Source organism: Elaeis guineensis, chromosome 12 (genome assembly GCF_000442705.2).
Source record: "Elaeis guineensis isolate ETL-2024a chromosome 12, EG11, whole genome shotgun sequence".
Lineage (NCBI taxonomy): Eukaryota > Viridiplantae > Streptophyta > Magnoliopsida > Arecales > Arecaceae > Elaeis > Elaeis guineensis.
The window spans coordinates 4,890,651-4,905,905 of NC_026004.2; the positions used below are offsets into that span (position 1 = coordinate 4,890,651).

The 15,255-nt window shown below is 40.9% G+C and overlaps 1 protein-coding gene across 1 annotated transcript; it reads left to right on the forward strand.

Annotated features, from left to right (window-relative positions):
* The first annotated feature begins 2,579 nt into the window (after nt 1-2,579).
* Nucleotides 2,580-4,048, forward strand: LOC105055636 (uncharacterized). Its single transcript, XM_010937534.4, has 3 exons — nt 2,580-3,102; nt 3,204-3,428; nt 3,554-4,048. Exons 1-3 carry the CDS (start codon nt 2,743-2,745, stop codon nt 3,809-3,811), a joined length of 843 nt encoding a protein of 280 aa, XP_010935836.1. The 5' UTR covers nt 2,580-2,742; the 3' UTR covers nt 3,812-4,048.
* Nucleotides 4,049-15,255: the final 11,207 nt, after the last annotated feature.

Here is a 15,255-nt window from a genome sequence, read left to right on the forward strand (position 1 = left end):
TCGGGGCGTGACAGATTCTGAGATTAAATCATGCATTAAAAGCCTATTTAGATAATCTTGTATGATTCAACAAGGTTGAGCATAAGTGGGCTCGGCTTATATTCTCTGAATTTCTCCTGAGTAGGCTAGCTCGAATTCCAAAAGAGGAGAAAAAAGAACTCTATGGAAAATTTTTTCCTATCCTATAAAAATAGACAGGGAGAGATCCAGTTGATATTGATTGAACCAAGCCTCATGTTTTTCAATACTAAAAATTATATTTCCAATGTTGAGGATCCAATAAAATTATCTAAACAAGCTCTTAGTTGTAAGGCTAAAAAATATTAGGAGTAGCAATCTCTCTATGAAGGCCCTTTTACTCTCGTAGGCGTGACAGATCAAGTTATCTCTTTTTACATTTTTCTTCTTTTTTTTTTTTTTGGTGTTTATGCGCATCTATCTACATAGTTATTTAGACTTTTCTTTTTATAATAGAAAAATATTTAAATGAAAGAAATGGATAAATAAAGAAAAATGAAAATGAAATGAGGATAAGGTCTATCTTGATAATTTAGATTTATTTAAGTAAATATTCTTAATGACAGATAAATAAAAAAAATAGAAAAGATTTTCATTTTACAGAGCATAAGGATGAACTTAGTGCTGAAATTTTATCGGTACCATCCCAAATCAAACAAAACCTTGCTCGAAGGATATACCTCGTCGCATGTGCTTGGGATGAAACTTTGGCTCATGTGCTTGGTTTATCCCAATCAAACCCAAAAAAAGGCATTAGATGATCACCCTACATGATTGGTACCTCGTTGCCCTTGTGATACCGGATTGATCACATGCTTTTGTTCAATATGAGGTTATCTTATGATGGCAAGACCATGTGGGAAGAGTGAATCTCTGAACATTGTCCATCATGCATCTTTTGCACATGGTGTACTAATGCTTTATAATTAATTGATCATATTTGTAGTCAAGCGAAAATGTCCAACATTCAGTTCTACCTGCTTAAGTGATTTTTATAATCCATCAAAATTTTAATCATCAGCAACAAAATTTCATGTTGACCCTTGTACTACTGCTTTCTTGAGGGGAGAAAAAGATTGGATAGAACCTCATAGTAGTTCTACTCGTTAGCCTTTCTATATATTTTAGAATATGGCACTGATGTTATTATTTATGATGTGATCTCCTATTGATGAAAGATGAAAAAATCAAGAACAATGAGCAACATATAACAACCCGTTTTTTCCATACCCATCGCAGTTCATGTATTTTTACTTAGGTTCCTGGTTGGTGCATCTTTAGTTTTACTCTTCTTTATTCATATAATCTTTTAAAACTCTAAATAGTTGCTTTCCAACGATTACTACTAAAAAAAAGCAGGCATCACACCTCATTAAAGATGCTTGGTGCAAGTTCTACATGTTTGTCTCCTTTTCCTTTAACTTGTTCTTGCTTATTTGTAAAGAATAAATTTATATGTTTTTTTCTTGTTACTTTAAAGTGCAACACCATAACTTAAGGAGATATTAGTATGAGAGGGACTCCATTGTGTTAATAGACCCACGAGCACATGCTAGTATCTTTAGATGATTTAAAGGGAATTTGCCACCTCATCAAAATAGTTGTCCAAGTCACTAGTAATAGGTCAAACAAATTGTAATGAAAACTTTTGGTCAAAAGTGAAACTTTAATACTTCTACAAGGGGTAAGCATCAAGTATTTTAAAGAAAAAATCCCACTTAACCAGTATGACTCACAAATTTGTGCTAGGAATTCGGTACTGATGAGTTTGTTATCAATTTGATCCAAGCGTCATACGTCTTCACATCTTGAATACTGATTATATGTCATTGGACATCGAAGCAAGAATTAAATCTAATCAAATATATAATATATATTTTTGAGATTTACTTGGGATAGTCTCGGATGTAACATATTTATAATTAGGATAGAGTGATCGCTCCTCTCAAAAATAGAAGTAATGTTATATGACACCCATAAATGTCATAAAAGCGGCTTGAGCTATGTGATAACAGCAGATTCGTACCTCTCATAAGCATCAAATAATAAACATGGTTTTAATCTGAGTCACAACTTGCCACGTCAATAATATTGTTTAGGTCCGAAAACATTCCATATGACTTTGTTGCACCCTAATTTTTTTTTCTTTTTCCAGACGTCATAAGTACTGTAATATCTAAATATCTAAGTGCAAAATTGTCATTTTATGTTCGGTCCGTGTCCATGGAGACCACTGGTGTCACGCCACATGTGGCGACCACGTCCACGTGTGATCAACATGGGCCCTTTCCTTCCGGAAAAAGGCCACCTTTCCAACCCCCGCAAGCCACGCGCTCGTCTGTCTCCCCCTAAACACAATCCCACGCTATCCTTCCCTCACCAACCTAAATACACCCTGGGCCCACAAAAGAATTCTCCACCTTCATGGCCAATCAAACCCCGCAACGTCACCGAACAGCAATGTTTTCTGTTGGTAACCAAACAGCCGATCCGTGGGGTTGGACTTACGTACCGGAAACGCCGACCCGGCGGTGGTAGCGCCTATGAAGCGACGCAAAGAACACCCCAAGAAGCGTAAGGCAAGACAGAGCACTCCCGATCCCCTCTCCGCATCCGACGGCCTAGTGTCTTCCCTAGCCAACCTCTCTCCATCTCAGCCGTCCATCGGCTGAATCCCGCTCCCCTTTATTTATTCCTCCCATCAATAATTAATTTAGTGTTATAATGTCCGTCCCCCCTGGCCGAGGCGTTGTTGTGTTGTTGAGTTCTAAGTTCGCAAATCCCCCACGCCTCACCCTTTCTTCTATTCCTCTCTCTCTCCGGTCGTCGCATTGCCGGCATTGCGATCGCCGGCCGGCCTGCGGGGCAATGATGATGAGGAGGGTGGCGGCGTCGCTGGTGCCGCCGTGGCTGGAGCCCCTACTCACCACCCCCTTCTTCGCCGCCTGCCGTTCCCATTCAGACGCCGCCCGCAGCGAATGCAACATGTACTGCCTCGATTGCTCCACCTCCTCCGGCGGCGCCGCCGCCGCTTTCTGCTTCTACTGCCGCACCGACCGCCACTCCGGCCACCGGGTCATCCAGGTCCGGCGCATTCCCCGATCTATTTGAGGTTTCTAGGTTTTCTTTTCTTTTTGTTGGTCGAGATTTAACGAATAGGATGGTGGGCGGTGGCGGGGACGCAGATAAGGCGGTCATCGTACCACGACGTGGTGCGGGTAGCGGAGATCCAGAAGGTTCTGGACATCACCGGGGTGCAGACGTACGTGATCAACAGCGCGCGCGTGATCTTCCTCAACGAGCGTCCCCAGCCGCGTGCCAGCTCCAAGGCCGCCGCCTCCCCCCACACGTGCGAGATCTGCGCCCGCTCCCTCCTGGACCCCTTCCGCTTCTGCTCCCTCGGCTGCAAGGTCGGTCACCCCCGGCCCATTCCCCCACATTCCAGTTTCCCTCTCCATTCCTCGTCAAGATTCGTGCGTCCATCTTCAAGTTAGTTATTCTCACTTCATTCTATCTTCCCTCGATCTATATGCAGTTGGTGGGGATCAAGAGGAACGGGGACGCGAGCTTCGTGCTGACGGGGGGCGGGGAGAACGATGAGGAGGCGCGAGATAGCGGGATGGCGGCGGAGGATACCACGCGGTTACCTGACCGCGGAGAGGGATCGCGTGAGGTGGCGAGGCACAGCATCGGACTCCCCGCGCCTTCTTCTTCTTCGTCTTCGTCGTCTTCTTCTTTCCCCAGCTCGAGGAGGCGAAAAGGAATTCCCCACCGCGCCCCTTTTGGCTCCTGACAGCGAAAAAGGTTCCAAGATTTCTCCTCTCCCTTACCGTCCATACAGGGGAAAAATAAATATATAAAAAAAAAAGGTAAGGTTGGTTATATTTGATTAACAATGTAAGTTGAGTTACGGAATGGGATGGATGATTTGATTCTATTTTTATACTATTCTCTCTTGTGGTTCCATGAGAAGGAACTAGTGAATGAATGAATGAAGGAATGAATAAAGATTGGAGGGGATTGTGGGGCCTCTAAGCCGTGTGGTGTGGTGTCAAATTGGAATAAATATGGTTGGGGTCCAGCATAGCTCAAAACCACCACATGGATGGTGATTGGGTTGAGGGTGGGGCTCCTAAGCTCTCATTTCAGCACCCTAGCCCTTTGTCAACTTTATGGGTTGTTGATTGGGTTTGGAGAAACCCATGCTTCCTTGGGGCCCTCTCCCCAACGATAATTCCATGCGGCATCACCTCATCACCCACTCAACTTTCCATCCGACGTGGCAGGAGGGGATACGTTCATAGAGCGACGCATCCGTGACATTGGATGGGTGACCTGGCGGGTGATGTCCTGGTGCTGCTTTTGCGTATTTTCCGTCCTCGATTCCTCCTTCTATGTTAAATTTATGAACTGGCTTGTGGAAGGTTGGTACCCCTTTTCAAGGACCACTGTGGGACCTTGGGGAAAAGAGGAGGAAATGGGGAGGATCAATGCAACGTGGGTGCTAAACAAAATGGTGATGGTCGCTTTTGGTGTTTCCCATGGGGTATTCTAGTTCTATTGCTTGTCCTTGAAATGCGTCTTTTTGCCCTCTACGACAAGGTTACGGCACTGTTAAGGCTGTTAGATGTCCATCAATCAGAGCTAAGATTCTTCCACCCCTAGAGAATTATTAATCTATTTTGTTGACTTGCTGGCTTGCACAGAATTTTAGTCTTTATTCATGATTATTTTAGTTGAGACACGTATTTTTATTTAGTTTGTTGTGTTGGAGGACACATGATGGCATGATGCAAATGAACATTTTTGGTTGCAAAATGGATCAGTTTTCTGTTTACGTGTTTGTATGGTGATGAATACTCCTATGTTTTTTTTTGGGTGATGAAAACTCCTATATATGTTTGCCCGTTGATATCTTGGAGAGTTGTTGATATGGGGATAGATGAATCATCATACTGGCCAAAAAAAGTTATGATGGAGCGCACAGCAATTTTCTATGTGGCATGGCACCTGATTGGTACAGGCAAATGGGACATTTATCCCTCAAAAAGCAAACCAAATTCTCTTAGGTTGCACCACCCTTCTCGAACCCTAGCCTACCAGTCCGGGGGGTCCAAAGTTGGCAGAGCATGGTTCCGATCAACCTCTTGAAATTTGATTTCAGATTTAAAGTTTGAGGTCAAGCTTGATTTGCTTATATCATCTTATCGAGCTTAGTTGAGGCTAATTTCAAATCAAGCCAACGATGTGCCTACTTTGGTTGGCTTGATAAAATTAAATCAAGTTTGATTCGGGCTTGTAACATTCATGAATTTAAACTCAATCCAAGCTTGGGGGAAAAAAAGGCTCTAGGGAGTTGAATTGTTCCCTTCCAAGCTTTTTACTTTCAAATACTCTAAAGGATTGGGTACGTAACCTTTTATTTTCTTCTTCCCGTCCACTCTGATAGAAGGTTTAAGCTCTACACCGCTTCATTTTCATAATGAAACCACGTGAAGCTTCTGCTCGTCCTTCACTCTTTTTTTTTTTTGTTAAAAAAAATTGAATAAAATATAGTTTCCGGTTTGTCCAGGCTTAAGCCAAAGCTTGACTTAATTGGAACAAGAATAATCCAATAACTAGATCCTTAACCTCGCTTAGCATCCCAGAGTCCATCTACCGAGCTTGACTAATCTAAGTTTTTCAAGAACATGACCGAAAACTAATTTTGACCTAGAGATCCAAGTTTGAGTTAGGTTCAAATTGAGCCTAATCAGATCAATATTCAAGCTGAGCATGGATGAAAATTGAGTTACTCCAATCAACTGATAGCTGTATACTAACCCCCCACCAGGGAATTAGCAAATTAGAGGGCCAAACTTTACAATACTGATTTTCTCAAAAAAAAAAAAAAAAAAAAAACAACTCATAACAAATTTTAACAACCTCACCTATTAGAGCCTCATGATATTTGTGTTACATAAATGAGTGCAACCTACAGTAAATTTTCTAAACTAGATGATACGAAGATGTTCTCTACAGGCTCAAGGTGTGTGCTGAAAGTGGATATTAAAGTGGCCTTTTATTGTATGAGTTTTTTATAATTGATGCTTTATCTAGACCAATATTGGGATGTGGGTAAATGTGTAATTGAAAGTTGGATGCCCTACCTCTTTGTTGTATTTCTTTATTGCCATTCTTTAGTTGTCTCTTTCACTTTGTACATTCTTGTAGCCCTTTCTTCTAATAAAAATTAGGTGGCAGATCTCCGCTACCTTCCTCTTTATCAAAAAAAAAAAAAAAAAAAAAAAGAGAGAGAGTAATTTTTTATACTTAAGCATACTTGAGAAGAACTGTATCGCTTCAGATGCCAAACGCCAATACAACTGATATCCAATGCTACTTCAAATCCAATGGAACTAAAGTTTCTGCCCTATGACATAATTCAAACCTAGCACATAATTCAAATCCAGTTTATATGACAATCAGGCTTTCTTTCTAATCCTTGACTTGTAAGCTGGAAATTTACTAGGCAGATATACCAGAGTACAAGTCACATCGTAGGGCTAATCTGACCCTGAAATGATCTTCTATACTTTCCCATCCCAGCTCATAAAATTCAGACCCATCACTTGTACTGCTACCCGAACCCGTCCTGACCCAAATTCCATGTGCTCGGGACCTCCGAGGAGATCGGAACTCACAACTGATCAGCGATGGGGCCAACACGCCACCAAATCCATGTGCGACCGCTCATGCACCGGTCCTCCAAAGTCCTTTTTGAGTCCAAAATGACACCCAACTGCCCAACTACCTCCTTCGTACTCCCTCCCAAACTCTCTCAGAAGTTTTCTGAGGGAAAATCTCTCAAAAGTTATTGTGCCAAAAAAATAACCCTCAGAAGTCGCCCAATAACTCCCAAGGTTTCCATTGTTTCCACGATCTAAGACACATGTAGCCTTTTTTTTCTTTTTTTTTTTTTTTCTTGATGATTCGTGTACCCAAGTGTCAACTGCCAAGACCACCACTTCACACGTGACACATACTTCTTTAGGGAATGATGGAAGTGGTAAGATACTCCCTGATGCCTCTTTCCGTCTTGCTGTGTTCCCATAACCAAAATTCTTACCCTTCTAAGAAATTAACGACAGAGATGGTTCCAATGCGCCTGCGGTGGGAACCTCGTCAAGATTTGTAGAAGGTGGTTGGGGAGACCCTTCAGGTCTCAGTCAAGGATGGGGAAGGGAACAGGGACAACCACCTTCCAAAGAGCCCAAGGTGGTTGAAGTGGTGGTAGAGGAGAAGAAAGCATAGAAGTCCCAAAGTTCCGTTCCCTCATTGGCCAGGCTGATGAGAAAGCAGAGGAGGAGGCCGCCAAAGGAAGAGGGTAAAGAATCTGCCACGGGGGTAACAAAGGAACCTCCTAAAGAGGGATGAGAAAGAAGAGAAAGAAGCAAGAGGAGGTGAAGAGAAGGTGGAGTTTCAAAAGGAGAGGAGCAACAAAAGAAGGAAGTTGTAGAAGGAGAAGGGAAGGGAGGAAGCGAGAAAAAGGAGGGAAGAGGTATGATGGTGTGGAAGCTGTTGAAGGTGGCTTCAAGAGGTGCCAAATTTTATAGCTTTGTCCTCTGGGCGGATAAGTTCGCACCCTTCCCCTCATTAAATATTTCCTACTGTTGATAAACACAGAAATCTACAGACTTTGTCTTCTCTCAAGCTGCTAGTAGCCTGACATATGAATTCCCACCATAGCACATACGTCTGTAATTCTGCTTCATAGTCAAATTCTCAGTATGACCTTACGAGTTACAACTACTCATTCAGAACATGACATTAGCCAACATAATAAGATCAAGTTTCCTTTATGCCCCTCTACACTGATCAAATTAAAACAAGAAGATGGGCAATATATTTGTTGCCTATTATATTGTGATACTGGCTCAGTTTTATGAGGAAACGATCATAAATTTCTCATCCACTTTGAAGCTTGGTGTATAATGCATGAACAAGTTGCTTCTACTTTTAGAATGATAGGATTATTTGCCTTTTTACTAAGAATAAAAACTTGTCATAAGGCTAAAGTGTTTGTAATTCGGTTCAAGTAAGCGATCATCTGATAAGGTGCAGATTTCAGTAGACCTGATTACCTTGGAGGTCCGCTCCTTGGTTGCATTATGAACTGCATTAGATGCAGACTGTACAGCAGATGATGCCACCACTTATAACTGGCCAAAGCCCTGGAAGACGGAATAAAGAATACTGAGTCCCACGGTGGCTAGGTTTATTCATTCCGCAAATGAAATTCTCATAAGAAGGCAATATTTTGTTCAAATATGGCGTGAGAAACGCTTCTAGCTTGCACGGACAGGAACATGAATGAATGAAACATAGAGAAAAGCATCTACATTAGAAAAGAAGTCAATGAGTAATGGGACTACAGAGTGAAATGGCATGCCAATATCATAGTCAGATCATTGCTAACCTTCTTCCGTGTATTTTAGTGTAGAAATAGTGATTAAATGAATGACCTGCAGCTTCAATTGCCTGTCATTATAAGAAAAATCATCTGACTTGCACTCCTATCTATGGCATTCAATGCAAGTTTGATAGCATTCTTTGTAAGATCTCTGTTCCCCTTAAAATCAAGCTCTTCCTTTGGTTAGGGTGTCAAAACAAGCTAAACACCAGTTTATCTGCTTGGGTGCAAGTTTATCAGTTTATCAATTTGGCTGCAAGCTGGAGGTTGGACAGGAGGAGAGGTCTTTTCAAACAGCAAATATGTGACTATTTCGGGGGTTATCAACAAATTTGCTGATTTGATTAATTTTTAGGTAAAATCTCTCTTCAAATGTCAATAAAAGCTGGGTCTCTTTTGCCACCCAAGACCTTCCGAAAAAAAAAAAAAGGAGATTAAATTTGAGGCCTTTTTTTGGACTTCCTACTCTATTTTTCACCCTTGGAATCAACCAGGACCATGCTTTTTATTTTCTTGGTTTTTTGAACATGTATAATTTTTTTCTTCTTAAAATTATTTATCCTTATCACTTTCTCTAACCTGCCCTTTCCCAGGTGGAAGTTAGATCTCAATCCTCTGTTTTTTATATGAGAAAATCATGCCCAGCGTGAAACTGACTTTTGAAAACCGCAATACATTTGCTAAGGAGACTCACAGTCCATCACATTCACTCTTGTAGAACACCAACTAACGTAAAGTCCTTGAATTATTACTATTAATTACAATAATCATAAACCTGTGTATGACTAAACTCCACCACCAAATTATCACCGACCAGCTTGCTTCAGACTATGGCGATCACATTGTTGGAAAAGAGATCATGACCCGGACTCGGTGACTGCAGCTCCTGGAGCCGCAGATGCCTGGCGACGATGGCATTTTTCTTTTTATGGTTTTACTTCTCTAGAAAGTTAGAAATTTAAAAGAAAAAAAAAAATCGTATTTTGGTAGAAAAATTGGGAACTCTTTGCTTCTTCGTTGGACGGGGGAAGCAGAAGACGAGGGACGTGGACCAACCGCGTGGGCACGGAGGGCGGGAAGAGGGCGCGCGGGGTCAATCGCCGGATTCTACATCGCGAGCTAGTCGGGCCGGGCTGGACCTAGAACTGGACCCAGTCTTGATTTGGATAGCGGATCTGGGCCTATTACCCAGGGAAAGCTTGTTTGTGACTGCAACTTACTAAGCCTACCTGGTAATTGTGGACTGTGTACGTTTTCATGTTTATTAATTAAATTATTTTTATGATAATTGTTGCTGTCAAAATCCAGTTTGGTGAGGGCCATTAAGACGGTGCTGTTGGATTTGCAGCTGTGGAAAATGATTTGCTTTGGAGCCGCAGTTATGCACATAAAAAAAAAAACTCATTAGATTAGCTCCAACTGAGCCCTCCGATGTCCAAATCAAATTAGATTTTCAAAAAATAATAATAAAAATAATATAATAAAAAATTATAGTATATAATGTTATCCTATTCTGATCAATCGGCTCGTTTTGGTTGTATCGGATTGGCTTTAGGATCGATCTTTAGGAGCTTTACCTCTGGGAGCTCAGCTTATTAGAACTCATTCTTCTCGGCATTCTAGCGAGCATGGTCTTCTCGACCTTTTAAGATCTACTTTCTGATGGGATCAATTTTTTGAGATCAATTTTCTAATGGGCTAGATTTTCTCAGTCTTCTCAGCCTTCTGATGAAGTCGACTTACTCGACCTTTTGATGAAGTCGACTTACTTGGCCTCACGATGAGGTCGACTTTCTCAGATTTCTAATGATCTGTGGACCTACATGAAGGAAAAAAGAAATATGATGGATAAGGGCTTATGAGCCTCTTATCGTGAAAGCCTTGAGTTGTGGAACACTCCCTCTTAGAGCCTCCCCTTTTTGGATCTCTTGGTCCTGTTTATATAGGTGTGGAGCAAGGATCAGTTATGGTTGGAAGTAGAAATCAAGAGATGAGACATAACTCTCTTATTATCACTACAAGAAAAGTATAGTTTTAGAGACAGTTCATCTGAGACGGCTAAAAAGGAGTCTCAGAAATTCACTTTCAGAGACGGCGTAGAGACAGTGTGGAGACAGTGCTCTCCTGCGACGGCCAACTGAGATGGCCTAGAGACAGCAATTAAATTTATTTATTTAAATTGAGTATTAGAGACGGCATAGAGACAGTGTGGAGACAGTGCTCTCCTACAATGATCAATTGAGACGGCCTAGAGACAAATTAAATTTCTTTACGCAGGGCTTTCAGAGATGGTATAATGACGGTAAATTTAAAAGATAAATAAATTTTTAAAGATAATTTAGCCATCTTCGATGGGAAACAGCACACCAGTCCCTAATAGCCGTGGCGAATAGAAATGCACGATAGCTTTACCAAAAAAAAAAGCAAGACAATCCATCCCCACTATATCTTCTCCATGAACGTTCTGGAGGCCGTGGCGAGGGTGTAGATGTGGTGGAGCAGTGTGATTCTCTCCTACGGATGCCCACTCCGCATGAAGGCCTGACGATCGAGGGCCGCTGTCGATGCCGACCAACCAAGGAAGGATTCAACATCGGTGATGTCGGGGAGGATGAGACCAATACCGACCGAATGCTAGCGGCCATGGTGAGGAAGTGGACGTGGTGGAGCCGTGCAATCCTCTCCGATGGATGTCGGCTCCATGTGAAGGCCTAATGATCAAGGGCCACTGTCGATGTCGGCTGGCCAAGGAAGGATTCGATGCCGGTGATATCGAGGAGGATGAGACCGACGTTGGTGATGTTGGGTGTTGGTGGCCGTGGCAAGGGAAAAATATGGTGGAGCCATGCAATCCTCTCCGATGGATGCTTGCTTTGCATGAAGGCTTGATGATTGAGGGCCGCCATCGATGCCGATCGATCAAGGAAGGGCTCGACGTTGGTGATGTTTGGGAGAATTAGATCGATGCTGACTGGGCACTGGCGACCGTGGTGAGGGGCTGACGTGATGGAGCCATGCGATCCTCTTTAGTGGCTAGCTGCTCCACCTGAAGGCCCGATGACTGAGGGCTACCATCGACTGAGACGGCCAAGGAAGGGCTCGAGGCATCTCCACCACTCGTCACCGACCACACCACCACAGATGCGGTCGGTTGGTCCTGGATTGCCGGAAAGCATCTTTCCGATGCTTTTAGAAGACACCCTAATTTCTTTGAAATTAAAAAAAATTATATGATTAATTAATAATTCAAAAATAATTTTTATTTAATTGTGGTTAATAATTAGTTGAGCTATACAAAATTAGATTTGGTTATAATTAATATAAATACAATATAAATAGTATTATTTAAATTAATTAGATAATTTTAAGATTAGAGATGGAATAGAGACGAAATAGAGATGGCATCAATAGTGATGGCTTCGAGACGGTAATCATTGGAGATGGTTTGGCAACAGTAATTAAAAAATTTAAAAAATAACCACATTAAAGATGGCTATCTTAAGAGATGGTGTAGCGACGGGACAACTATCTATGAAAAAGCCATCTTGATAGGTCGATCTCTGATTCCTTGAGTGATGCGATTTGCAGAGACAGCTATTAGAGATGAAACTTTCCACCTCAGATATTTTTTAGAGACGGATTTCCTCCTTTTGAAGATAGATTTTGCTCTTTCTGTTGCCCAGTTTTTTGTAGTGTATGAGCCATCACCTCCTTTCCTTATTAAGATTTAAATCTGCTATAATCATCCTTTCATTTTTGGATTCCTCTTCAAAGTGAATATGTAACTGCTTAGAATTCAATCCTTTATAAAATTACTTGCCACATATGTATTCATGATAGAGAGATTGATTTATATGCCATATCAATAACTATTTATTTTTTTAAAAAAATAACTATGATAACATGTAGAATTCAAACTTTTATAAAATTACTTGCCACATGTTTAATCATGATAGAGAGATTGATTTATATGCCATATCAATAACCATTTATTTTAAAAAAAATAACTATGGTGACATTGGAGCATGGGTGTAGTAGACCGATTTGTCCTAGGTTTTGGTTAAGTAGTGGACTTAATGAGTATCCAATTATAGTGAATGGAAATTTTTTATGCACCGCGGGCGATGTAAAAAATCTGACGTAGAGTGCAACATCTTATCCGATTGATCTACGTAGCCACCGCTTTTCAATGTGCATTTAATACTTGCAGTTTCATTTTTTCGTTTGAAATTTTAAATGATGAAAATATTTTTTTTTTTTAAAATATTATAACATCAATGGTATATTATGACATCTTGTGTCAAATTATGACTTTCTGCATGCAAGATGTCATAATATGGTCCAAAAAATTATGACATCCTGTATTAAATTATGATTTTTTACATGCAGGATATTATAATATGGTCTAGGATGTAATAAAATGGGAGGAGTATTTTTGTCCAACTACTTTCCAACCTACATTTAATACCTGCAGTTCCATTTTTTCATTTGAAAATTTTGAATGATGAAAATAACTCTATTCTTTAGAAAAAATTATGACATCTTTGGCATATTTTGACATTCTACATCAAATTATGACATCTTGCGCATCAAATTATGATTTTGTGCATGCAAAATGTCATTATATAGACATAAAATGTCATAATTTTTTCAAAAAATAAAAGCATTTTTTTCATTCAAAATTTCAAATGAAAAAATAAAACAACAGACATTAAATGCGCGTTGAAAATTAGTGGCTATATGGACCAATGAGACAAGATAATGCACTCCACGTCAAATTTTCTACACCACCTGTGGTGCACAAAGAATTTCTCTTATAGTGAAACCGGAATGACCGGAAAAAAATGGCAGGTTGAGTAGCAAAATCTAATGATAACCTTTTTCTCTAGGTGCAAGTTAGTTGCATAAGATGCAAGAAATACAAATCTTTTCAAGTGTTATATATAATATAATTGATTTTATTCGTGGAATAGGTCTCTCCACCGACTAATTTGCCCATAAAATGTAAAAGCCTAGCAACAACACAAGTTGTCTTTCAGAGTGGGATTGTTCGTTTCCTAGTAGTAGTTTTTTCCCCCCGATCTTTGTTAATTGACAGGTTCCTTAATCTCCTTGGTAAAACAAGCTATATAATTGATTTTGGATTACAAATTTGCCCATTACAATAACGCAAATCACATATGGAGAAAATGGCACATCTTACCTAAACTATGTACCCACATGAGATTAATATACACGATCGACCATTTTAAAATATGCGAAAATGCTTGAGGGCGTACTTTACAATGTTAAGTCGTAGGAAAAGTATATTTACTAACTCTTATGGGCTTTTGGTGGAGAGAACTATGCTATATATTTTATGATGCGCAACGTATAATATTTTACTGCATGCTTGCATGCGACGATTAGTATCAATATCAATTGGCTTGCCCCATCATATTATTGTTCGGTTGTTAGTGGATTACACTATTTGTATTATCTCACACGTACCGGCTCCAAAATAAAATAGAAAGAAAGAAAGAAACATGCATTCATATAACGACAAACAACGAGATTACATTATATAAAAAATTGGAAGGCCTGATGAAGATCATCACAAGTTTGCAAATATCGGCCGTTCCGTATTAATAATTAACACAGTTGCCTACAATGATTAACCAAATCATTTTATTTAAGATCAGCATTCATTAACATGCATCCAAGAGATGCAATAGTTCATCATTAATTTGCATGATGCGTTGGAGTACATTTGGAAGTGCAGAGCAAATGACTTGTAATGTATTATTGCAGGGAGGATAAAAACATGCATGGTGGGAGCAGTTAGCCGTTAAACACTTCTCACGTTCTATCCCTTCATTTTATCTTTTCTGTTGCTTGTGGGATCTTCCGGCAGCTTGGCAGTGACCAATTTTGTCTTCTGAGAAAGGTCCAAGCTTATGCAGCGGCCTCGCCCTCGAAGGGGTAAAAGGCCCACCAACCCCCTCCTCTTTAAAGTCGTATTAGTGCACCGTAGTCTGCTTTCTCTCTGAGTTGCCCAATCTTTACAGGCGTCTTAGGATTCGCTTCCAAAGTTTACCTCGCTTTATTCCATCGTCAATAGATTTATGGACAACTTATATATTGAGTGGATATCTGGTCAAGACATCACCTTTCAAAATCTTTTCAGTACCACGCGATGCAGTAAGAAAAAAAAAGAAACAAAACAAAAAAAAAATAATCAAAATACGTGGATCAGCTACAAAAGGGCTCGCCTCCACGGGACATGCAAACTTTTCACTATGAAAAAGAAAATTTTACAAGAGGAGACCTCACCCTCAACCCTTGTATACCTAATTCTCTCTCTCATCTAAAGTTCCCCTCACAAAAACTCTCTCTCTCTTGGAAGATCCCTTGAACCCCTGAAGTGCGTGGCGACCGCTGTCCAGGAGCCTCCTGCTCCTTCTCTCTCAGCACTCTCATCTCTCTCTTTTCTCGGATTCGTACGGGCTTCGTACGGTGCAAATCCGAACCACTACTTCCTCTATTCGTCACAGGATCCTTTTAACGGGTTAAAGAGAGTTTAAACCTAATTAGATTAGGTTTAAGAGTCCTAAACAAGCCAAATCACGTCCCAGACCGTCGGATCAAGACAGGGAGCCACCTGGGCCCTTCGATCGCGCTCCGATCTACGGAATAGTACCGTTGACTGCGAGAAACGCGTGGGAAACGCCCAAGCGGTCCACAGGCCCAGCCGTGGACCGTCCGGTCCATGGGGCCAGCAGGGCCGGCCCGCTCCCGCGCGCGGG